The sequence below is a fragment of the Macaca nemestrina genome, chromosome 15 (genome assembly GCF_043159975.1).
Source record: "Macaca nemestrina isolate mMacNem1 chromosome 15, mMacNem.hap1, whole genome shotgun sequence".
Lineage (NCBI taxonomy): Eukaryota > Metazoa > Chordata > Mammalia > Primates > Cercopithecidae > Macaca > Macaca nemestrina.
In genome coordinates, this window is record NC_092139.1 from 15566790 (window position 1) to 15591816 (window position 25027).

General features: G+C 48.4%; 1 protein-coding gene across 2 annotated transcripts; it reads right to left on the reverse strand.

Annotated features, from left to right (window-relative positions):
- Positions 1 to 836: 836 nt before the first annotated feature.
- On the reverse strand, positions 837 to 24697 carry LOC105470704 (DEAD-box helicase 27). Of its 2 annotated transcripts, XM_071079161.1 has the most exons (22): positions 24529 to 24697; positions 22679 to 22825; positions 21432 to 21491; positions 21015 to 21177; positions 19453 to 19496; positions 19246 to 19332; positions 17911 to 18016; positions 15862 to 16035; positions 14420 to 14570; positions 13689 to 13781; positions 11719 to 11818; positions 11416 to 11557; positions 9726 to 9879; positions 8894 to 8975; positions 8611 to 8788; positions 5927 to 6033; positions 5644 to 5746; positions 2614 to 2708; positions 2395 to 2518; positions 1918 to 2005; positions 1205 to 1279; positions 927 to 1082 (listed from the first exon to the last, which is right to left on the reverse strand). In XM_071079161.1, exons 1-22 carry the CDS (start codon positions 24619 to 24621, stop codon positions 1064 to 1066), a joined length of 2385 nt encoding a protein of 794 aa, XP_070935262.1. In that variant the 5' UTR covers positions 24622 to 24697; the 3' UTR covers positions 927 to 1063. The 2 variants fall into 2 exon arrangements, with proteins under 2 accessions (XP_011721200.2, XP_070935262.1); XM_011722898.2 differs by lacking the exon at positions 13689 to 13781 and having other exon boundaries at positions 837 to 1082.
- Between the last annotated feature and the right edge of the window lie 330 nt (positions 24698 to 25027).

A 25027-nucleotide genomic window follows, 5' to 3' on the forward strand; every position in this document is an offset into this window, starting at 1 on the left:
GCACTTTGGGAGGCCGAGGTAGGTGAATCACCTGAGGTCAGGAGTTCAAGACCAGCCTGGCCAACATGGTGAAACCCTGTCTCTCCTAAAAATACAAAAATTAGCCAGGCGTGGTAGCGGACGCCTGTAATCACAGGTATTCGGAGGCTGAGGCAGGAGACTCACTTGAACCCAGGAGGTAGAGGTTGCAATGAGCCAAGATTGTGTCACTGCACTCCAGCCTGGGGGACAAGAGACTCTGGTTTTTGCAGCAAGTAACTAATTTATGGTGTCAAGACTCCTGTCCTTTTTGGGCTTCCATTTCTCCAGCAGCATTTCCACAGTACAGCAGCAAGAGGTAGGGTGTGGGTTCAAGTAGATGTTGGTTGAAAACCTGAATTCCTAGCTGTGCAACTCTGGAAAGTTACTCTTTCCAAGCCTCTGTTTATTGGAAAATGAGGATATCACTGCCTGCCTCACAGGAGTGCAGTGAGTTGATTGGATTCTATTCAGCACACAGAATATCTGGTGCATGGTTGGCATTCATGCTAAAGTTCTCTTCTGTTGATGTTTTAGAACTAAGAGTTATCATTTAGCTATCTTCAGCTATCATTTAGCTCTTAGTTCTAGAATATCAACAGAAGAGAACTTTTTTTTTTTTTTTAAGAGACAGGGTCTCGCTATGTTCCCCAGGCTAGAAGAGAACTTCTACCAAGAATTTCCTCACTCCATACCCAGTTCCTCTCTAAGCATAAAGATGATGCATTCCAGTGGTATATGGTGATACCAAGCTAGTAGACTGTGGGCACACTTTGCCATTGAGAACGAGATAGTAATAAGATATACACTTGGATTGGTTTCTCTTCCAAAAATAGTTCCATTTAATATAGTCATTATGTGAAAGCTAATCAGCAAGAAAGGAGATTGACAGACATGCTTAGGAAAATAGCTACATACCATACCACCACACCAAACTTTTTTTTTGTTTTTTGAACAAACGGAGAAAAGACAGACCAGCCAGGATGACTTCCCACAGGGAAGGGATTTAAGGGCTGCCCCCATGAATTTCTTCAGGCCACAACAGCTACTTCCTCCTCTTGTATCTGTAAGAAAATCAGAGAGTGAAGACCAGAATGAGGATGGAGAAGCTCCTTTTCCATGAAAGGTTTTTATCTCTAATCCCAAACAGCCATAACCTATGCCCCTCCAAAACAGCCAGTATCACCTGGATTTAGATTTAAAGTTTCCTCCTCGTCTCTGGTGGGGCAAGCCCAACTGTTTCCTTTCTTCAAAAGAAGGGCTGTGAAAGAGAAGATGAGATGCTGAAATGAGCAAGCTGTTGAACAAATGGGTGTTGTCTCACCCCCACCCTACCCAGCTCCTACATGAAGCAGCAGCATCTCTGGGATGCATCATTTTCAGGCCCTAAGTTCTAAGCCTTTATGTGTTTCCACCTGATAACGTGTGTTTCTGGAAGTCAGGGCCCAACTTTAAAACAAGGTTGAAAGAGGCCCTTCTTAAGTATAGACAACTACTTGGGAAGCTTAGTCTGCCCCATCCCAACCTTGGGCTGGGGAAAGTGGCGTGGGACAACATATGCCTAAGAGCGAGCCAGGACTCTCTGTTTGGGGTTCTGTAGGATGGAACTTGAGATGAAAGAGTTATCACTCCCCTGAAGGAAAGCTCCATTTCTGAACCCAACAATGTACTATTTCTCCTCCAAGGCAGGAACAGTGCTAACTGAACACCCGTCTCCTGGTCTCATCTCGGGATCCTCAGGTGGCCCTGAGAGGGGTGGGGGGTGAAGAACAGACAGGTACCCTTGAATTTACATAGTATAAAGCTATAGGTATGTGAGAACTGGGAACAGGGAAGGAGGGAGAAGACTCATAGCTTCCATTAGAATACCAAGGGCTCCATGATGACTTAAAATCCTACCCAGCTCGATACTGTTTCAGGGCCTTCTTGCTTGTGTTGGTGAGTTCTTCATCAAATACAGATTTCTTCCCCTGCTTTTGCTTCTTGGCTGTGCACAGAGAGAATGGGTTACATATGGTTGTCTTTGGCCCAAGCTCCTAAATCCCCTTAAGTTCAAGGTAATGATTCCAAGTTCAGTGGATGCTCTGGCATCCAAAGACTATCTTCATTCTGTCCTCACCAGATCCTCCAAGTAGCAGCTGGTAAGGCCTTAGGCTCCGGAGTCAGAAAAGCTGGCGTTCAAATCCTAGTTCTTACCAACCACAAGATCACTGCACCCCTTACACCAATGGAGGGATAGCTGTACACATTGGTACATACTAATTACTCAAATCATGTGGGCTATCGTCGTCATCCCTCAGATTTCCTCCCTGACCCAAAGCACAGGTTTCAGGGAAAACCTTCGTACAAGCTCCTTTGGGCTCCCCATTCACCTACCAGGACCTCTCACTGGCTCCTCCTCAGGCATTGCTCGGGCCCGCTTGGCTCTGCGATTCCTCTTCGCTAGCCGTTCAGCAAACATCTGCGCCTTGAGGATTTCAAACTGGGACCTTTCCTCTGCCTAGGGGGAGTGGGGAGGTGTGAGTGTGGAACACACCAGGCCACTCTGACCCACCCCACCAAGTGGGTCCAAACTCCAAAAGGGAGGCCACTCACTGTCATCTCCCCCTTTTTTTTGGCATCCTTCATAAACTTCTTCCTTTTCTTCTTTCCTCTTAAGGCCAAGTCAAATTCCTGCAGAGCTTTGGCAACTGGGATGAGAAGAAAGCATAAGATTTCAGGGATGATTTTATCTTTTTTTAAGCTTATGATAAGAAGTACACATGTTTTAGGCCGGGCGCGGTGGCTCAAGCCTGTAATCCCAGCACTTTGGGAGGCCGAGGCGGGCGGATCACAAGGTCAGGAGATCGAGACCACGGTGAAACCCTGTCTCTACTAAAAATACAAAAAATTAGCCGGGCGCGGTTGTGGGCGCCTGTAGTCCCAGCTACTCAGGAGGCTGAGGCAGGAGAATGGCGTGAACCCGGGAGGCGGAGCTTGCAGTGAACCGAGATCGCGCCACTGCACTCCAGCCTGGGCGACAGAGCGAGACTCCGTCTCAAAAAAAAAAAAAAAAAAAAGTACACATGTTTTAAATTGGTAAGTTAGCCTATTAAAATGAAAAGTGGCAAGCACTTCTTGGCCGGGTGCAGTGGCTTGTGCCTGTAGTCCCAGCACTTTGGGAGGCTGAGGTGGGTGAATCACCTGAGGTCAGGAGTTTGAGACCAGCCTGGCCAACATGGTGAAACCCTGACTCTACTAAAAATACAAAAATTAGCCGGGCATGGTGGTACACCTGTAATCCCAGCTACTCGGGAGGCTGGGGTGACAGAATTGCTTGAACCTGGGAGGAGGCTGCAGTGAGCTGAGATCGCGCCACTGCACTCCAGCCTGGGCGACAGAGCAAGACCCTGCCTCCAAAAAAAAAAAAAAAAAAAAAGCCGCAAGCACTTCTTCCACTGACTACCTCCATCTCACTAAATAACATGCTTTTCTGACTATTTCTCAATCCATTTAAGATACTCATTACAAACCTCCTGCTATGAAAGATGAAGATTTAGGTCACTTACACTACTTTACCACCAATACAGTTATGACTCTATTTTTATCAGAAATTTAACTTATAAACAGCCTTTTTTGTCCCATCAAATATAGACAGTATTTCTAAAACTGCTGGTATACCCTCTAGGAGGGTAATTTTGCAACCTCTAACATAACTAGAAATACAAATATCCTCTGACCCACTATTCCACTTTTAGGAATGAATCCTGCAAGGCAAATATATACTTGCTTAATTGTAAAAGGGCATATGTACAAGGTTATTCACTACATCACTTGTTTATAATAACAAATGATTGTTTTTTGGGTTTTTTTGTTGTTGGTGATGGTGGTTTCTTTTGAGACAGGTTCTCATTCAGCTGCCCAGGCTGCAGTGCAGTGGCAGAATCTTAGCTCACTGCAACCTTGACCTGCCTAGGCTCAGATGATCCTCCTACCTCAGCCTCTCAAGTAGTTGGACTACAGGCATGTGTCACTACGTCTGGCTAATTTTTTTATTTTTAGTAGAGATGGGGTTTTGCCATGTTGCCCAGGCTGGATGGCAAATGATTGTAAACAACCTCAGTGTCCCTCAACAATCTACTCATATGATGGAGGAACGTGAAGCCATTAAAAAAAAACCAACAGGGGGCCGGGCGTGGCGGCTCACGCCTGTAATCCCAGCACTTTGGGAGGCCTCAAAAAAACTAATAGGGGGCCAGGTGCAGTGGTTCACGCCTGTAATCCCAGCACTTTGGGAGGCGGAGGCAGGCGGATCACAAAGTCAGGAGATCAAGACCATCCTGGCTAACATGGTGAAATCCCGTCTCTACTAAAAATACAAAAAATTAGCCGGGTGTGGTGGCGGGCACCTGTAGTCCCACCTACTTGGGAGGCTGAGGCAGGAGAATGGGGTGAACCCAGGAGGCAGAGCTTGCAGTGAGCCGAGATTGTGCCACTGCACTCCAGCCTGAGTGACAGAGCAGGACTCCGTCTCAAAACAAAAAACAAAAAGGGCAGCCATGTGTGGGCCTATATAAAACATATCTCTAAGCTTCAAAATTAAGTGAAAAGGCAAGGCATAGAACAATATGAACTTATAAGTGTTTTGGGTGTTTTTTAAAGGAAGATGGAGAGGAAATCTATATTAAATATATCCTGACCTTTAAAAAATTATTTTTATTGTGGTTATATATACATATATAAAACAAAGGTTGCCATTTTACCCAATCTTAAGTATACAATTCAGTGGCATTACTTAAATTCACAACATTGTATAACCATCACCACTAACTGTTTCCAAAACTCCTACCAGGAGGCTACTCACTGCCATCATCGAAAACAGAAGCTCTACAACCACTAATAATTTCCTATTACCCTCCTTCCCCTAGCCCCAAGTAATCCATAATCTACTTCTATCTCTGTGAATTTGCCCAGCTAGGTACCTCAGGTAAGTGGAATCAGACAGTATCTGTCCCTTTGAGTCCGGATCATTTCATTCAGCTTAATATTTTCAAGGTTCATCCTTATGGAATGTATCAGAACTTCATGGCTGAATAATATTCCATTGTGTGTATATCTACACACACCCCAAATTTTGTTTATCCATTCACTTGTTGATGGACATAGTTTGTTTCCACCTTTTTGCTATTATGAACAGTACTTCAAAGAACACTGGCATCTAAGTATCTGTCTGAGTCCCTGTTTACAGTCCTTTACGACAGTGGTCTCCAATCCCCAGGCTGACGTACCGGTTCCAGTCCATGGCCTATTAGGAACCAGGCTGCACAGCAGGAGGTGAGCGGTGGGCAACCAAGCATTGCCACCTGCGCTCGGCCTCCTGTCAGATCAGCAGCAGCATTAGATTCTCACAGGCGCATGAACGCTATTGTGAAGTGCGCATGCGAGGGATCTAGGGCGTGTGCTCCTTATGAGAATCTAATGCACCCCCCAACACGCCAAATGTGGAAACACTGTCTTCCACAATACTGGTCCTTGGTGCCAAAAAGGTTGGGGACCGCTGCTTTACAGTATAGAACTAGGAATGGAACTGCTGAGTCCTGTGGGGTAATTCTGTATTGAGATTTCTGCAGAACCTCCCTGACTTACTTTTCTCCTTCTTCCTCTCTTCTTTGGTCTGGAACCAGTTCCTCTCGGGCTCTTGGACCACTGCCTCCTTCCCCTTCTCCAGGAGCCGCTTTGCTGTATTGATCTGTAGAGATAACAAAAGGATGCCTGCTGTGAAACCTGTATCTACTAACACAGGAAGCCATGGCCTGCAAATGCCTGTGGCTCTGATGGGAGAAACATTTCAGAAGGGCAGCACTGGCAGGGATGCAGCAGCTTGCTCACTGAGCAGCCTCGTGAACAAGATCCCACCTTGCACCCTCACCTGGGCTTCCGACTGCTGCATCTCTTTCTCCTCCGCCTCTAGCTGCAGAACTGCATACACATCTTTCTCCATTTTCTCAATCTTGTCCCGGAATTTGAGGATGACATCTCAACGGGAGAAAATAAAAAGGATTTAAAAATAAGGGTAGGCCAGGCATGGTGGCTCACAACTGTAACCCGGCACTCTGGGAGATTGAGGTGGGAGGACTGCTTGAGCCCAGGAAGTTGAGGCCAGCCTGGGCAACATGGCCAGACTGTGTCTCTACCAAAAAAAAAAAAAAAAAAAAAAAAAAAAAACGCCAGGCACAGTGGCTCAGTGGCTCCCACTTGTAATCGCACGCTTTGGGAGTCCGAGGCAGGTGGATCATCTGAGGTCAGGAGTTCGAGACCAGCTTGGCCAACACTGTGAAACCTGGTCTCTATTAAAAATACAAAAATTAGCTGGGTGTGGGGGCACACACCTGTAATCCCAGCTACTACTCAAAAGACTGAGGCAGGAGAATTGCTTGAACCCACGAGGCGGAGGTTGCAGTGAGCCAAGATGACACCACTACACTCCATGCTGGGCGACAGAGTGAGACTCCATCTTAAAAAAAAAAAATTAGCCATCATGGTGGCACGCACCTGTAGTCCCACCTACTCAGAAGGCTGAGGAGAAGAACTGCTTGAACCCAGGAGTTCGAGGCAACAGTAAGCTATGATCGCACCACTGTACCTGGGCAACAAAGCAAGACCTTATCTTAAAATAAAAAAAAAAATATCCCAGCACTTTGGGGAGGCGGAGCTTGCAGTGAGCTGAGATACGGCCACTGCACTCCAGCCTGGGCGACAGAGCGAGACTCCGTCTCCAAAAAAAAAAAAAATAAAAAAAAATAAGGCAGTGGCTCAAGCCTGTAATCCCAGCACTTTGGGAGGCCAAGGCGGGTGGATCACGAGGTCAAGAGATCGAGACCATCCTGGACAACATGGTGAAACCCCGTCTCTACTAAAAATATAAAAATTAGCTGGGCATCGTGGCACACGCCTATAGTCCCAGCTACTTGGGAGGCTGAGGCAGGAGAATCGCTTGAACCCGAGATGCGGAGGTTGCAATGAGTCGAGATCGCACCACTGCACTCCAGCCTGGTGATAGAGCAAGACTCCATCTCAAAAATAAATAAATAAAATACGGGTGACTACTAATACTATGTAGCTGATGAAAATAATTTAGCTGTGCATTTACTGACATAGGAAATGGTGTTTGTAATGTGTGCCTTCTCTGCTTCATACCCCCCAAAGTCAGAGTGGCCCCTGCCTACTGCTCTGATCTTCTGTGTGTCCCTGCTCACCACGCCTGAGCCTCCTGCCCTTTCTCTTGTTCTCACACACTAAGCTCGTTCCTACCTCACAGCCTTTGCCCTTGTTCTCTCAGCTCAGCACTTTGCCCTCAGACCTCTCCTGGCTGCCTCATTCCGATCATCCAGGACTCAGCTCCAATGCCAGCTGTGCAGAGGTCTTTCCTTAACAGCTTAATGAGGCACTCTCTTCCTGTTGTTCTCAATCACATCTACTGTTAGCTTATTTATTGTCTCTTTCTCCCACCACAACGACAGCCCTGCTTTGTTCCCTGCTGTATCCTCAGCACCTAGAACATAATAAATAGCACTAGGCCCACAGCAGGACTCAATAACTAGTCATTGATTAAATAAAGACTATGAAAATGAAAAAAATAAAAGGGACATTTAAGAAAGGAAAAATGGTTTGAAAGGACATACACCTAAATGCTACCAGTGATGAGCTCTTTGACACAGAATTACATTTTTGTTTTTTTATTTACTAATTTCCATCAATCAATATATACTTTTTATTTCATTTTTTAGAGACGGTCTTGCACTTTTGCCCAGGCTGTAGTGCAGTGGCGCAATCATAGCTCACTGCAGCCTCAACCTCCTGGATTTAAGCGATCCTCCTGCCTCAGCCTCCTGAAAAGCTGGGACTACAGGCACACACCACCACGCCCAGCTAATTTTTTTTTTTTTTTTTTTTTTTTAAGAGACAGGCATCTCACTACATTGCTTAGGTTGGTCTTGAACTCCTGGCCTCTAGCAATCTTCCTGCCTTGGCCTCCCAAAGTGCTGGGTTACTTTGGGTTACAAAGGCAAGAGCTACCATGCTCAGACTAAATATGTATTATTTTTATAACTTAAAAATTTTTAAGGCTGGGCATGGTGGCTCATTACTGTAATCCCAACACTTTGGGGGCAGAAGATGGGTGGATTGCTTCAGCCTAGGAATTCAAGAACAAAACAAAACTAAAAAAGACTTTAAAGAGGTTGTGCTTTATAGGACCCCCACAGATCAGAGGAACAAAACCAATGAAAGGACCCAAAAGGAATGAGTACTGATCTCTCTCTTCCCCTCACCAATAGTAAGGGAAAGAGGAGGTTAGTGAGAATTTTGCCCCAAGCGACCCTCTCTTCCTAATTTTCCACCTAAATGGGGCACTGTGTTTACAATTCTGTCATAATTCCCTTCTACACACAGGAGGCAAGCTCAGAGAGGTGAGGCAAAACCTGTACATGGTCACTCGGCAAGGAAGCAGCAGGGCTAGAATTCAAATCTGGCTCTGAACTGCAAAGCCCTTACACTCTGCCCTTGCCCCACCCACCCAAGCCATTCTGCACTGCCACAGGGCTGCCTGCTCACCTTGGGGAAGTATCCTGGCCTTCACAGGGGCCTTGGCAGCTTTTACAATCTCCTTCAGCATCTTCCGCTCATCTTCTCCCACCAGAGAGACTGAGCGCCCAGCCCTGCCAGCACGCGCTGTTCGCCCCACCCGGTGGACATAATGCTTGATAGTATTAGGCATTGTGAAGTTGATTACCTAGAAGGTCAAAAATGAACATCAGTCAGGCCTGGCAAGGGAAGGGGGGTGCGAAGAGGCAAAAAGACTTCCACCAAAAGTCCAAGGAAGATAGGGTCTGCTCACCGTTTTGACCCCCTCAATATCAAGTCCACGGGCTGCCACATCAGTGGCCACGAGGATGTCAATCTGTTCATCCTTAAAACGCCTAGAAACAATCACAAACAGCTGTTCATCCAGACACCCTCCCCTAATAATGTTCCACAAGAGCCTGAGCCAGCAGAGGACAGAACAGGGCATTAAAATGGGGATAGATTCTAAATGTGAGCACATGGGATGTTTACACCCACCCTTCAACAACCCATCACACAGAGCAAGCGTAGTTCTGTGTCTGCTAACAGCATGGGCAATTGTCTCAGTTTAAATCAGCCTATCTTTAACAAACACCTTTCGGCACCCTCTGATGAACAGGGTGGAGAGTTCTAAAGGGTTCCTCCTTGCCAACCACCTTGATGCCATTCTCTGAGGATTAAACAAGAAATCACGTGGAAAGCACACAGCACAGTGCCTGGCAAAGTAGATGCTCAAGTAATGGCTGCTGACTTTGACTCTAAATCTTGTTCAATCAGACCCAGGAATGTTCACCACTCTCAGAAAGCTTCAGAGAAGGGACCATGTGCTGCCTTTCCAAGCCGGCTTCCTCTGTCGCCCCACACAACAGCTCCCATGCTAGGGACAAGCACCCAAGGGCATGAGGGTCATCTCTGACTATGAAGTTGGAGTTCTACATGCATCTAAGACATGACCTCACAGTGGTTGGGTTAAAATGTTCAAGGCCAAGATCATCCTATGTGTCCCCTGCTAATGCTCTAATAGAATGCTCAGGGTCCTCTTCTTCCCTCTATCTGCTCTGCCCCAGAAGGATGGTGGCAGCCTGAGTCCCCACCCCAAATGTTACCGGAGGGCCTCCAGCCGCTGTGTCTGTGACAAGTTGCCATGGAGCTCGCCCACCTGCAGTCCCATGAGCCCCAGGAGGATGTGCATGCGGTGGGCCTGCTTCTTGGTCTGCGTGAACAGCATCACATGGTCAGTGAAGGTCCTCGTCAACAAGGCTGGCAGGAAGAGAGGACTGAGCTGGCAGCTGTTTCTAGGCTCTTATTCAACATGTACCCCCTCCTCATCCACAAAGTATGGTCACTGTGCCTGGCACTGGATAGACAGGCATTGTCCCTATCCTGTGGAACTCAAATTCCAGGGTGGATACATACAGAGAAACCAATTCCTGGGGGGTGAAAAATGTTGTAAGAGAGAGTGCAGGGAGGAGGGGAAGCAGCTAAGGGCTGGCCTCTCTGAAGAGGTGACATTAGGTTGAATGACAAGGCAGATGATCCATGGGAAGATCCAGGGGAAGATTCTAGACAGAGGAAATGGCAAACATGAAGGCCCAGAGGCAGGAACGAGCTTATAGTGAGAAGTGCAAGCAGGCAGCCGGATGTAGTGGCTCACGCCTGTAATCCTAGCACTTTAGGAGACCAAGAAGGACAGATCACTTGAGGCCAGGAGTGCAAGACCAGCCTGGCAAACATGGTAAAACCCTGTCTCTACTAAAAATACAAAAATTAGCCAGAAGTGGTGGCGAGTGCCTGTAATCCCAGCTACTTGGGAGGCTGAGGCACGAGACTCGTTTGAACCCAGGAGGCAAAGGCTGCATTGAGCCAAGATCGTGCCATTGTACTCCAGCCTGGGCGACACAGCAAGACTCTGCCTCAAAGGAAAAAAAAAAAAAAGTGCAAACAGGCGAATGTGGCTGGAGCCATGAGCAAGCCTACATGGCTGGGGACCCCGGGCAGGCAAGGGCCAGGCCCGAAGAGTCCTAAAAGACTCACTAAGATGTTTGGATTTTAGTCTAAAACCAATGGAAGCCACCGCAGGGTGTTCAAATAAGGATGTAACAAGTACAAATGTCTTCTGCAAGCAATCATCATAAATGCTCTGCAATGCAGTCACAAAGGGCCGAGTGGAAGCGGGGAGCTCGAGCAAGAGGCTGCACAACGATCCAGGCGACAGAGACCAGTGGTCTGGACCGATGCGTACAACCACAGCTGATGCCAAGTGGTTGAGAGTTGAACAGGACACAAAGAGGATTGGTGGGCCGGGCGCGGTGGCTCACGCCTGTAATCCCAGCACTTTGGGAGGCCGAGGCGGGCGGATCACAAGGTCAGGAGATCGAGACCACGGTGAAACCCCGTCTCTACTAAAAATACAAAAAAAAAAAAAAAAAATTAGCCGGGCGCGGTGGCGGGCGCCTGTAGTCCCAGCTACTCAGGAGGCTGAGGCAGGAGAATGGCATAAACCCAGGAGGCGGAGCTTGCAGTGAGCCGAGATCGCGCCACTGCACTCCAGCCTGGGCGACAGAGCGAGACTCCATCTCAAAATAAAAAAAGAGGATTGGTGAGGCGATAAGGCAAAGGGAGGAAGGACCCATGGAGAAGTGAGGCAGTGGATCATCGTTAGTGCAGTGCAGCCTCTGCGCTGGGGAAGACTGGATGGCAGAGGCGCGGGGGAAAAACCAAACACTTCGGCATGGACACCACGAGCTCAAGGAAGCTGACCAGCCCACCCTGCCCAGGCTCGCCCTCAGCTGCCACCTGCCACGATGGCTTCCCGGTCTCCTTCCCGATTAGGCCGGATCCGGATGAACTCCTGCCGCAGGAAGGGAGCCACATCCGTGTTGCTGTTCACAAATATCCGGACAGGATTCTTCAAGGAGACAGAAGCCAGATCTTTCACCTGCCAAGCGCAAAGCCGGGTTTGCTCAGCTGGCAACCGGGTAGTGGGGAAGGAGGCAGCAATGCTCACCCCCGGCAAACCCCCCAACCCCAGTCAGGGTCCTCTGCACAGCCCCCTCCGCGCACACCTGCCACCCGCCACAGAGAAGTCCCTCGGCCCACCTCGTCTGTCATGGTGGCTGAGAAGAGCATGGTCTGGCGGTGGTGGGAACACATTCGGATGATCTCCTTCATCTGCTCCTCAAAGTACTCATCCAGCATCCTGGGAGCAAAGAAAGACATGTCAGAACTGGGGAGAGTGCCCTTCGGTCACAGTGAGGGGCATAGGATCGCATACCGGCTGCTGTTTGTTGTCATTGGTTACATTTAGGACTCATCTATTTTATTATTTTATCTTTTCACCAAGAATTATCATTTTGCCACATTTGCTTTGTCTTTTTGTGGCAAGTCAGTCGCAGATGTCGTAACACCTGACCCCAAATATTTCAGCACACAACTCCTAAGGACTAGGGCCTTCTCTTACAGAAACACAACTTCATCAACACGCCCAAGACTTTCAAGTGGGTGAATATCTAAAGTACAGGCCACATTCACATTCCTTCAGCTGCCTCCAGGTGTCTTTTTTTTTTTTGAGATGCAGTTTCACTCTTGTTGCCCAGGCTGGAGTGCAATGGCGCAATCTTGGCTCACTGCAACCTCCGCCTCCCAGGTTCAAGCAATTCTCCTGCCTCAGCCCCCTGAATAGCAGGGATTACAGGCATGCACCATCACGCCCAGCTAATTGTGTATTTTTAGTAGAGATGGGGTTTCTCCATGTTGGTCAGGCTGGTCTCAAACTCCCGACCTCAGGTGATCCGCCTGCCTCAGCCTCCCAAAGTGCTGAAGTTACAGGCATGAGCCACCATGCCAGGCCAAGTGTTATTTTATAGTTACCTTTTGTTTTAGTACAAGAACCAAAGTTCCTGCCTTGCAACTGGCTGCCACATCTCTAGTCTTCTTGCATCTAGAAAAGCCCCCTCAGCCTGGGCAGCACGGCAAAACCCTGTCTCCACAAAAAATACAAAAATGAGCTGGGGCCGGGCAAGGTGGCTCATGCCTGTAATCCCAGAACTTTGGGAGGCTGAGGCGGGAGGGTCACTTAAGCCCAGGAGTTCAAGACCAGCCTGGACAACACAGCAAGACCTTGTCTCTACTTATTTAATATAAAATAAGCCAGGCATGGTGGCGTGTGCCTGTAGTCCCAGCTACGTGGGGGGACTGAGGCTGGAGGATCACCTGAGTCTAGGAAGTAGAGGCTGCAATGAGCTAGTGTTTGCACCATGGCACTCCAGCCTGGGTGACAAAGCAAGACCCTGACTCAAAAAAAAAAAAAAAGAACAAATATCCCCTCATCCTTCTCGCACTCTGGATTCATCTAATTATTTCCCAGTAACTGGATTCAGATAAATTCTCAAGGGGACAGCACTGCTGGGCGCAGCTGTGCCCTGTATTCATGCTCCATCACCAGACACTGACAGCCGGTTTGTTCTAGAACCGGGGATGTGAGGTTGGTCACTGGCTATAGTGTCTGCCAGATCGCTCCACTGTAAAGGATCCTTTTTCTCTTTATATATAATAGTAATCTGTGAGATTCCTTGGATTCCATATTTTCAGCAAGCCCAACCCCTTACAGCATTTCTCCCCCAGTGCAGGCTGCAGTCTAGGTCCAGGCGTCACACAGAGCTGTCTTCTGATCTTCCAAATCTCAAATACTTCCTCCGCCTTTTTTGGTCTTTTGAGATACATACATGAATAGTTTCCCTCCCCCTTTAAAACCTAAACCAGATCAAGTCCCCTTGACTTAAAATGATCTCCTTTTCATCCTTTAGGCCTCAGGAATGGGTCTTTTGTTCTGAGGGAGTCAGCCAATCGGTTATTCAACAAGTATTTACTGAGTGCCTGCTATATACTAGACACGCCCCTATGCATGTAGCCCCTTCATGAATACTGTATCCTAGGGAGACAGGGGAGACATGGCACTCCATGAACCCTCAGTGACAATGCAGGCAGGGCGGGAGGAGCAAGTTAGGGCAGGACCATCATAGGGCGGCCAGCAAAGGCTCCACTAACAAGGTGACAACTGGAACAGAAACCCGAAGGGGCAGGAGATGGCTCCAGGCTGAGGAAAAGGCAAACATAGAAGACACAAAGTGGGGGCGTGTGGACAGTCTGTGCCGACAGGCGGGCTGTGGGGTGTGAAAACAGGAGAACACGCAGAGAACTCAGAACAGCTGGAAGGACGGAGCTGCCATTCCCCAAGCTGGTGAAGATTCAGGGAGGGGTGTCAGGATCAGAAGTGGTTTAAGGGCCTGTAACCTTAGCATGCCCTGGGGCTGTTTGAGAGCTCCTTCCCCTGCCCCGCCTCCAGCCTCAGTCCAGAGTTCAGGAAGAGTTCCTTCTGTTCAGTCCCAGAGCAAAGAGGTGAGCAGACGGCACACGTAAGAGAGGAACAGAGCTGGGGGGCAGGGTGGGGGGAGAGGGAGTCCCGGCTGCAGTCACAGAGGCCCTTCCTCAGCTCCCATTTACAAACGAGAAAAGATTTTGTTTTGAGAATCTAAATGTTTCCAGATCTCCCTTAGGAAGTGGCAGGGCCAACATTTGACCGGCCTCATCACTTAACCACCATAATAGAGAGAGAAAGAGAAAAAACAGGAAAACACAGGCTAAGGCTGGACAGAGGTCCCAGCACCAGTGGCTGATCTGGTATCGCACACCAAAGGCCATGGCCCAGAGCTGCAAAGAACAACTCAGTGTAGCAGTTCCACATCCTGATTGTCGGCCTTGGAACCCCACAGTGCCCTGGGCCCCACGCTGGGAGGAGCACCTGTCAGCCTCATCCAGGATGAGCACCTCGATGCTGCTCAGGTGGAAGGAAGGGCAGTTGTGGAGGTGATCGATGAGCCGGCCTGGGGTGGCGATGAGGATGTCAGGCGCTGCCCGAAGAGCTGCTTCCTGAGACTTCACGTCCAAGCCGCCTGCAAAGAGGAAGAGCCCCACCAGGCGGCCAGGTCAGCTGCTCATGGGTGTTGACTGAGCACCAGCCACTCACCAGGCCTCAGGCCAGATGCAGAGGAAACCACTGAGAGAGTAAGACTAACAAAGGCCCAAGCACATGGGTTTCCCAACACACTGGGAAAGACAGATCATGTCATTAAAATTGTGCTAAGTGCAAAAATCAACAATGATGATGACACAAAAGCATTTCAGAAGAGAATGCATGGGCTAGGCGCGGTGGCTCACGCCTGTAATCCCAGCACTTTGGGAGGCCAAGGCAGGTGGATCACTTGGGGTCAGGAATTCGAGACCAGCCCACCCAACATGGCAAAACCCCATCTCTAGTAAAAATATGTAAATTAGTTGGGCGTGGTGGTGCACGCCTATAATCCCAGCTACTTGAAAGCGGTGGGAGAATCGCTTGAACCCAGGAGGCAGAGGTTGCAGTGAGCCGAGATCATGCCATTGCATTCCCACCTGGGCAAAAGAGTGAGCCTTCCTCTCAAAAAAAAAAAAAGAGAATGCCTGAAACATCCAAGGACTAAGAGAAGCAGCTGCGGAAAGTGATGAAGTCTCTGTTACAGGGAGACAAAGATCACTTCTGACTTCCAATTGCACAAGGAGGACAAAATGCAGGCTAGATAACACTATCATATAACTTCATTGGAAAAACGCTGTCCAAAATATTTATTATTCTCACAAAGCAAAAATTATATTCCAAATTTGTTCAGTACCAAGAAAAAAATGTTCATAGTTGTCAGGTTTCATTTGTCAAGGTTGGTTAAGTTTCAATCAAATCCCACCTGCCTAAAGCACTATGAAAACACGTCGGCTGGGCACAGTGGCTCACACCTGTAATCCCAGCACTTTGGGAGACAAAGGCAGGCGGATCATCACAAGGTCAGGAGATCGAGACCATCCTGGCTAACACAGTGAAACCCCATCTCTACTAAAAATATAAAACATTAGCTGGGCGTGGTGGCGGGCACCTGTAGTCCCAGCTACTTGGGAGGCTGAGGCAGGAGAATGGTGTGAACTGGGAGGAGGAGCTTGCAGTGAGCCCAGATCGCGCCACTGCACTCCAGCCTGGGTGACAAAGCAAGACTCCATCTCAAAAAACAAAAAAACATGTCTTCCAGGTTTTAAGTGAATTCAATCAACACAAAGGCCTATCCTGGCACCTGGCACCAACACCAACAGATGGCAGGGCACATCCATCCTCCACCCCACCACAGTCTCTGAGGGGCTGGCAACCCTTGGCCAGAAACTCACCCACAGCCAGGCAGGTGGTGATGTTGCAGAACTGGGCCAGCTGTCTGGTGACAGAGTGCACCTGGATGCCCAGCTCTCGGGTGGGCACCAGCACCAGCACGCGGGTGACTGGAGCCTGGCGGGGTTTGTAAATCAGACGCTCCAAGACAGGCAGGGCAAAGGCGGCAGTTTTACCTGGAGGGAAGGGCAGCAAGGAAGCAATGAGAAGACGTTCAGTTCCCTCCAGGGTTAGGTTTTCACCAGAGCACAGAAAAACCACGTCTGGTCGGGGAAAATAAAGGAATTAATTTTTCATAGAATATTTTTTCTGCTTTCAAATCATATGGTCAGGCTCACATATGTAATCCCAGCACCTTGGGACACCGAGGCAGGTGGATCACCTGAGGTCAGGAGTTCAAGACCAGCCTGACCAACATAGTGAAGCCCCAGTGCTACTAAAAATACAAAAAACTTAGCTGGGCATGGTGGCAGAAGCCTGTAATCCCAGCACTTTGTGACGCCAAGGCAGGCAAATCACCTGAGGTCAGGAGTTCGAGAACAGCCTGGCCAATACGGTGAAATCCCATCTCTACTAAATACATAAAAATTAGCCAGGCATGGTGGTAGGCGCCTGTAATCCTAGCTACTCAGGAGGCTGAGGAAGGAGATTCGCTTGAAACTGGAAGGCAGAGTTGCAGTGAGCTGAGAACGCGCCACTGCACTCTAGCCTGCGTGACAACAGCAAAACTCTGCCTCAAAAAAATAATAATAATAATATGGCCGGGCGCAGTGGCTCATGCCTATAATCCCAGCACTTTGGGAGGCTGAGGCAGGTGGATCACGAGGTCAGGATTTCAAGACAGCCTGGCCAAGATGGTAAAACCCCATCTCTACTAAAAATACAAAAATTAGCTGGACATGGTGGTGTGTACCTGTAATCCCAGCTCCTCAGGAGGCTGAGGTAGAAGAATCGCTTGAACCCGGGAGGTGGAGTTGCAGTGAGCCGAGATTGCACCACTGCACTCCAGCCTGGGCAACAGAGCAAGACTCTGTCTCAAAAAAAAACTTTACTCCTCTGACATGACAGGGCCAGGAAGCCATGGTCACAGAGATCAAGGATACCGCAAGAGCATTAAATGAAAATGACCTTCACTAGACCCTTTGAAATTTGTGGCCCATTACTAGACCGGGCCCATTACTAGGCCCAAACATCCTCTCATGCACTGTTTATCTTACAAAATTAATCCTTCAGTAGGCCAGGCACGGTGGCTCATACCTGTAATCCCAGCACTCTGAGAGGCTGAGGCGGGTATATCACTTGAGGTCAGGAATTCGAGACCAGCCTGGCCAACACAGTGAAACTCTGTCTCTACTAAAAATACAAAAATCAGCCAGGTGTGGTGGCAGGCACCTGTAAACCCAGCTACTGGGGAGGCTGAGGCAGGAGAATCACTTCAACACAGGAGGCGGAGGTTGTAGTGAGCTGAGATTGTGCTACTGCACTCCAGCCTGGGGGACAGAGTGAGACTCCATTTCAAAACAAAACATTAATCCTTCAGTAAACTGAATAAGCTCTGCAGTCTAGGAAACACTGTTATATCAGTGTCAATTTCCTGGTTTTGATTTTGTCCTACAGTTATGTGGCATGTCACCACTGATGAAGGATTCGAGAGACCCTACACACTATTTTTGCAACTTGCCATTGATCTACAAATACTTCAAAATAAAATGCTTAAAAATTTAAAAGTCCTTTACTCTCTCAATTGCACCAGTATATCTTTTTTGTGTTAAAAAAAATTTTATGGCCAGGCACAGTGGCTCATGCCTGTAATCCCAGCACTTTGGGAAGCCAAGATGGGAAGATCGATCACTTGAACCTGAACCTAGGAATTCGAGACCAGCCTGGACAATAAAGTGAGACCCCTATCTCTATGAAATAAAAAATAAAAACAAAATAGTTCAAAAAACCAAGAGTATTTATTTAGCAAAACAGACTTTTGGTAAGTCAACCTAGAGCCCAGCCCTGGCTGTAACACCCTTCCGCCTACCCCGGGTCCCTATCCTTTTCACCTGTCCCAGTGGCTGCACAGGCACAGATGTCCTTCCCCAACAGACCCACAGGTATGCACGCCTTCTGGATTGGGGTGGGCTGCTTGAAGCCCATGGCTGTAATGGCCTGAGGAAAAAAGACTGAGTCAGACAGGGTTGAGCAGGGGAAGTCTCAGCACGACGCAAACAGGGCAGGTTTCCATACAAGTGGGGACCACACCAATCCCCACCAATCATTCATTCCATAAACATTCACTGAACTGAGCGCCTACTACGTGTGAGGTGGTGTTCTAGACACTGGGGACACAGCAGTAAATAAAAGAAATAAAAACCCTGCCCTCAGGAAACTTACAGTCTGGTAGAAACAGACCAAAACCAAACACATGTCATATGGAGATATGCTGCGGAAAACAATGCAGCGGTCAGAGGGGCAGCGGGGGAGTGCTGTTCACAGTAGGGCTGCCAGGGAAGGTGTCACTGAGCAAGGGATACTGAGTTGAACCCTGAAGGAAGCTAGAGAGCACCCCAAAAGATTTCTGGAAGAGGGCCGGGCGTGGTGGCTCAAGCCTGTAATCCCAGCACTTTGGGAGGCCGAGATGGGCAGATCACGAGGTCAGGAGATCGAGACCATCCTGGCTAACACAGTGAAACCCCGTCTCTACTAAAAAATACAAAAAACTAGTCAGGCGAGGTGGCGGGCGCCTGTAGTTCCAGCTACTTGGGAGGCTGAGGCAGGAGAATGGCGTAAACCCGGGAGGCAGAGCTTGCAGTGAGCTGAGATCTGGCCACTGCACCCCAGCCTGGGCGACAGAGCGAGACTCCATCTCAAAAAAAAAAAAAAAGGTTTCTGGAAGAGGCTTCCAGGCAGAGGGAACAGCAAGTGCAAGGGTCCTGAGGAAGAGGAGGCCTGACCTGTTTGAGGGCCAGCAAGGAGGCCAGTGTGGCCAGAGCAGAATGAGTGCAGAAGTGTCATCAGAGAGGGCCAGAAGGGGCAGAGCCTTGTAGGTCAATATAAGGACTTGGGCTTTTAAGCTGAGTGAGACTATAAAGTAGTGAAGGGCTTACAGAAGAAGAGGGACATGATGGAACTCATTGCTTAAGAGAGTTCTCTGGCAACTGTGTGGACAAGAGAGTTGAGGAAGGCAAACAGATAAGCAGAAAGTCCAGTTAGGGGTGGCTGCAATAATCCCATGGTTGCCAAAATAAGCCACTACTGGCCAGGCGCACTGGCTCAAACCCCAGCACTCTGGGAGGTTGAGGCAAGAGGATTGCTTGATGCCAGGAATTTGAGACCAGCCTGGGCAACATAGCAAGACCCTGCTTCTGCAAAGAAAATTTTTTACAAGAAGCTGCTACCTTCAGAAGAGGGCGGGAAAGGTTCATGTCCTGGAACGAGAGGTTTTCATCGTACTGAGATGCATCTTCAAAAAATCCTCCTGCTTCCTATGCCAGAAAACCAAAAGAGAGATGAGAATTCAACAAAAGGGCCAAGAAACCCAAACGACCTTAAACTCCTTTCAGATTGCCAGCGAGCCGCACACTATCTTGCAGCCCCGAGCTCACCTGTCCTTTCTTCTTCTTCTTCCGATCCTTTACTTTGAGTGTATCTATGGAGAAAAACTTAGCTGATGACCATGGCTCAGACTTACAAAGCACTTGCATTCTGCTGGACACTGTCCTAAGTGCCAATACCACACATCAGCCTCTGAGGGGTGACCATCATCAACCTCATTTCACAGATGAGGACACTTTGTGGCAGCATGGTGAAGTAACTTGCCTAAAGTCAGAGAGAAAGCTAACCCAGTGTCTCTGGTCCAGAGACCAGGCTCTCGACCACTACACTGCATTATGATGCTTTAGCACACATTTCTGCAAGAAATACTTAGTGAGGGCAGAAGCGGTGGCCCACGCCTAAAATCCCAGCACTTTGGGAGGCCGAGGCAGATGGATCACCTGAGGTCAGGAGTTCAGGATCGGCCTGACCAATATGGTGAAACCCCATCTCTACTAAAAATACAAAAATCAGCCAGGTGTGGTGGTGTGTGCCTGTAGTCCCAGCTACTTGGGAGGCTAAGACAGGAGAATTGCTTGCACCCGGGAGGCAGAAGTTGCAGTGAGCCAAAATTATACCACTGCACTCCAGCCTGGGTAACAGAGTGAGATTCTATCTCAAAGGAAAAAATATATATATATATTGAGCACCCACTATGTGGCTGGACCCATCTGAGTATGTCACCCCAAATGAGTTTGTATCACAGAGGCATCCGGCAGCCGCACGGGGCTAAATGGGAAAAGAGTAAACTACCTACAAAGTACAACAGCCCAAACAAAATCCCAAGAGAAAAGAGAACCTAAAAGAAAGGATTCAGTGGGCACAGTGGCTCATCACTCCTGTAATCCCAGCACTTTTGGAGGTCGAGGCGGGAGGACTGCTTGAGCCTAGAAGTTTGAGACTAGCCTGAACAACAAAGCAAGAGCCCATCCCTAAGAAAAAAAAATTAGCCAGGCGCAGGGGCATGCACCTGTAGGCCCAGCTACTTGGGAAGCTAAGGCAGGAAGATCACTTGAACCAGGGAGTTCAAGCCTTCCAGTGAGGTATGATGGCACCACTGCACTCCAGCCTGTGGATGGAGTGAGACCACATCTCTTTTGTTTTGCTTTGTTTTGTTTTTTGAGACAGGGTCTCATTCTGTGGCCCAGACTTAAGTACAATGGGACAATCTCGGCTCACTGAAATCTCCACCTCCCAGGTTCAAGTGATTCTCATGCCTCAGCCACCTGAGTGGCTGGGATTACAAGTCCATGCCACCACATCAAGCTAATTTTTGTATTTTTAGTAGAGACGGGGTTTTACCATGTTGCCCAGGCTGGTCTCAAACTCCTGGCTTCAAGCGATACACCCATCTTGGCCTCCCAAAGTGCTGGGGTTACAGGCATGAGCCACCGTGCCCAGCCAACATCTCTTAAAAAAAAAAAAAAAAAAACAGAAAGGAGTTCAATGGAGTTCAATGTAGTAGGCAGAATATCTTAAACTGTGCAGAAGAGTGAAGGAAACCCTACAAAATAAAGGAGGATGCCTTCTGATCTCCTGTCCCCGTTGCTGACACCTCCGCCGTAACATCTACCTGCTTTGGTGAGGATGTTCTCATCAGCTGATGAGTAGTCGGTCTCTGAGGCTTCATCTTCTGAGCCTTCCTCATCATTCTCTTCAAGGTCTTCCTGCTCTTTTGGTTCAGAGCCCTCCTTTGTTTCCTTCTCCTCCAACTTCCCAGACTTGGCTTCTTTAACCTGGGAAAAAAAAAATTAAAGCGACGGTGATGACAAACTTCTACAGATCCAGAACTTAAGTAGAGCAACAGGAAGCTCTCCGGCCTGAACAGACGGCTGTGGGGATTCTCAGTACTGATGCACAGCAAACGCACAGAAGAGCGTGCCTGCCCCAGCCATGCCCCGCTCTGTAAGGGCTTCCAGAGAGATGCTGGGGTCGCGGTGAGAGTAAAGTGTGGGGCATAACAACGAGAAATAGCCACTTTTCCTCTCACCTCTGTTTTCCTTTTCTTTCGAACTTTCTCAATCTTCTCATCTAATGTAGTGGCTGCCCTCTGCAGATAAAAATAAAGAGGTGAAAAGAAATTTTCATTGAAACATCGAATAAGAGAACAAATTCTTCATAATTAATTTGAAAAAGAAAAAATGTTGGCATTCTCTGAAAATATATATACATATTATATATACAAAAATTTTAAAATCCTCTCCAGATGATCTTGAAAAGGCAATGCTGGTAAGGCTGAGCGCAGTCGCTCACGCCTGTAATCCCAGCACTTTGGGAGGCTAAAGCAGGCAGATCACCTAAGGTCGGGAGTTCGAGACCAGCCTGACCAACATGGAGAAACCCCATCTCTACTAAAAATACAAAATTAGCTGGACATGGTGGCACATGCCTGTAATCCCAGCTACTCAGGAGGCTGAGGCAGGAGAATCCCTTGAATCCAGGAGGCAGAGGTTGCAGTGAGCCAAGATCGCACCATTGCACTCCAGCCTGGGTGACAGAGTGAGACTCCATCTCAAAAACAAAAAAAAAAAACACAAAAAATTAGCTGGGCGTGGTGGTGGGCACCTGTCATCCCAGCGACTCGGGAGGCTAAGGCACAAGAATCACTTAAAGCCAGGAGGCAGAGGTTGCAGTGAGCCGAGATAGCGCCATTACACTCCAGCCTGGGAAACGGAGAGAGACTCTGTCTCAAAAAAAAGAAAAGGCAATGCTGATTTATTTCAATCAGAATAAGGACCAGCAAAGCCTGGATTACACTGTTCTGGACAGGCAATCTTTCTCTCTGATGCACATAAAATGGTAAATAATTTGGATGCATCTTCTAGTTTAACCAGATTCACAGAAAGGCATGGGATCTTGGCAAACAAGCAGATGACAGTGACATCTGTGGTAGCTTTGGCTGTGCTGTGCAGGCAGGGACACTGCACAGTGACACCACAGGAGACACCTGGCAAGTGCTCATACTTCATTTGGTATTAATCAAGACGAGTCTTCCCCAGCAAGCAGACTCAAAAAAAAAAAAAAAAAAAAAAAAAGACAGTGAGTCATTTGTGATCTCATCAAAAGTATACCAGATACTTTCTTTCTTTTTTTTTTTTTAAACCAGTTATTTTCAAAGGAGTTCTAGTATCTGCTGAATGTAAACAGATGGTCAGTCAGGTCAGGACTAGGCCCTGAAACCCACAGTCCAATCTTAATAGTCCAAGGTCTGGAACTGTCCATCACTGTCAGACTCACCTTCTTCTTTAGTTGGCTCATGACATCAGCCAGGGCCCAGCTGCCATCATAAGTCCCCTCCTTCTCAGTGAAAACAAAGTCAGGATTGAAATCAGCACTGCGGTTCTTCCCCAAGGCTTTTTGTCGTCTGCCCAGCACAATAGGCCCCTGGGAAGAGTAAGAGACAGAGTGACTTTGGGGCTGAGATAAAGAACAATAGAAAGGAAGAAGGGGACAGGCACAGTGGCTCACACCAGTAATCCCAGCACATTAAGAAGCCAAGGCATGTGGATCATTTGAGGTCAGGAGTTCAAGACCAGCCTGACCAACATGATGAAATGCAGTCTCTACTAAAAATACAAAAAAGACAGGCATGGTGGCTCACGCCTGTAATCCCAACACTTTGGGAGGCCAAGGTGGGCGGATCACGAGGTCAGGAGCTCAAGACCAGCCTGGCCAATATGGTGAAACCCCGTCTCTACTAAAAATACAAAAATTAGCCAGGTGTGGTGGCACGCACTGGTAGTCCCAGCTACTTGGGAGGCTGAGGCAGGAGAATTGCTTGAACACGGGAGGCAGAAGGTGCAGTGAGCCAAGACTATACCATTGCACTCCTGCCTGAGCAACAGAGTAAGACTCCATCTCAAAAAAAATAATAATACAGAAAAATTAGCTGGGCGTGGTAGCGCATGCCTATAATCCCAGTTACTCAGGAGGCTGAGGCAGGAGAATTGCTTGAGCCCAGGAGGCAGAGGTTGTGGTGAGCCAAGATTGCACCAGCCAGTAGGCCGCCTGCGCCCACAGGGGACATCAGGGAAATGGGGGCAGTGTGCAGGACCCACAGGCTGCCTGAGGAGTCTCTGCAGAGTGGACAGGCCTGGGGCTCTCTACCAGCAGGCTGGAGAGTTTTAAGCAAGGGAGGTCTCTAACGTGACTGTATCACAAAGAGATCCTTCTGCTGCTAAGTGAAGAATACACTGGAAGTGCTCAAGATAAAGAAATGAAGTATGTTTGGACTGGTGGTGTGCTGGTGTGCTGGTGTGCAGGCATGAGACAGCAGTGGCCGGAGCTAGGGTGGGTACAGTGTGAATGGAGAGAGGCGGGAGAAGCTTAAGAGAGATTCATGAGCTAGCTTGCAGAGCACTGGCGGCGCTGAGGAAGAAAAAACTGTCAAGAATAACTCTAAGGTTGCTGGCTTGAGAAGGGAACAGGATGAGAGCGAACACAAGTTCAACTTTGGAGGAGTTGAATTTGTAGAGGCCATGGGACATCTGAATAAATGTATCAAGAGGACAGATGAGACTGCAGAGGGGACAACATCTGGGCTGAATGTTTGAAGGGCAAGCATCCTTTTCAGAACACCGATCCCTCTTTAATTGCCATACTGCTTAATATCTGCAAGCCCCCACACCACCATACGCTTAAGAGTGGCACTCACCTTGTTCATTGCTACGTCCCCAACGCTTAACACTAGGTCTAGCACACATAAGTATACAATAAACACTGGCTCGATGAACATATGAATGGACAGCTAACCACGGCTCCTTGAGCAGGAACCAGGGCTGACTTCACCTCTTACAAGGTGTAAGAGACCTGCATGTCTCTTACACAGGGCGTGGTTAAATATCAATTCAGTGAATGGATACTGAGTTCAGCAAGGAGACAGGGAACGACACGGCCAAAGAAGCAGGCGGACGTAGAGAAAACCTAGTCGCCGGAAAACTGAGGAAGATCTTGGGGTCCCGGCGAGATCCTTTTAGGGAAACTTCCCGGGCTGGCAGGCGATGATGAGGATTCGGGGACAGGGACCTGAGGAATCGCGGGGAAGAGAAGCAGTCAAGGAAGCCCAAAGACCAGAACCGTCCTCATACCTCTTCTTCCTCGTCACCAGAGTCAGACTCGGGCTCCACCGGCACCTCGTCATCCTCGCCTATGGTCCCGATTAAGCCGAGGTCTGCAAGCATGTTGTCGCAGAAGCCACTTCCGGAAGCGAGCACAGCGTGCGGACCAGCACTGCACTTTTTACCACCTCCTCGTCGTCATTGCGCATGTACCATGCGTCACTTCCGTTCGAGAGCCCCTGCCCCTCTCCCCGTTTCGACCTCTTAAGAGTGCGCATGCGGCAATCTGGGGCGTAGTTTCGTATGACGACATTAAGGGGAGGGGCTTTTTTCGGTAAGCAAATTCCACGGTCTCCGGCCTCAAAATGGTGGGAATGTTTGAGGAAAGTGCAAGGGGTGAGAGAGTCTAAAGAGTTGCATTTATAAACTCTAGATGTGGATATTTATATTAAAAAAATGTAGAAGAAAATACAATAAGCAGTTAGCTGTGATTGTTTCTGGGTGGTAAAATTCTAAGTAATTTTTTTTT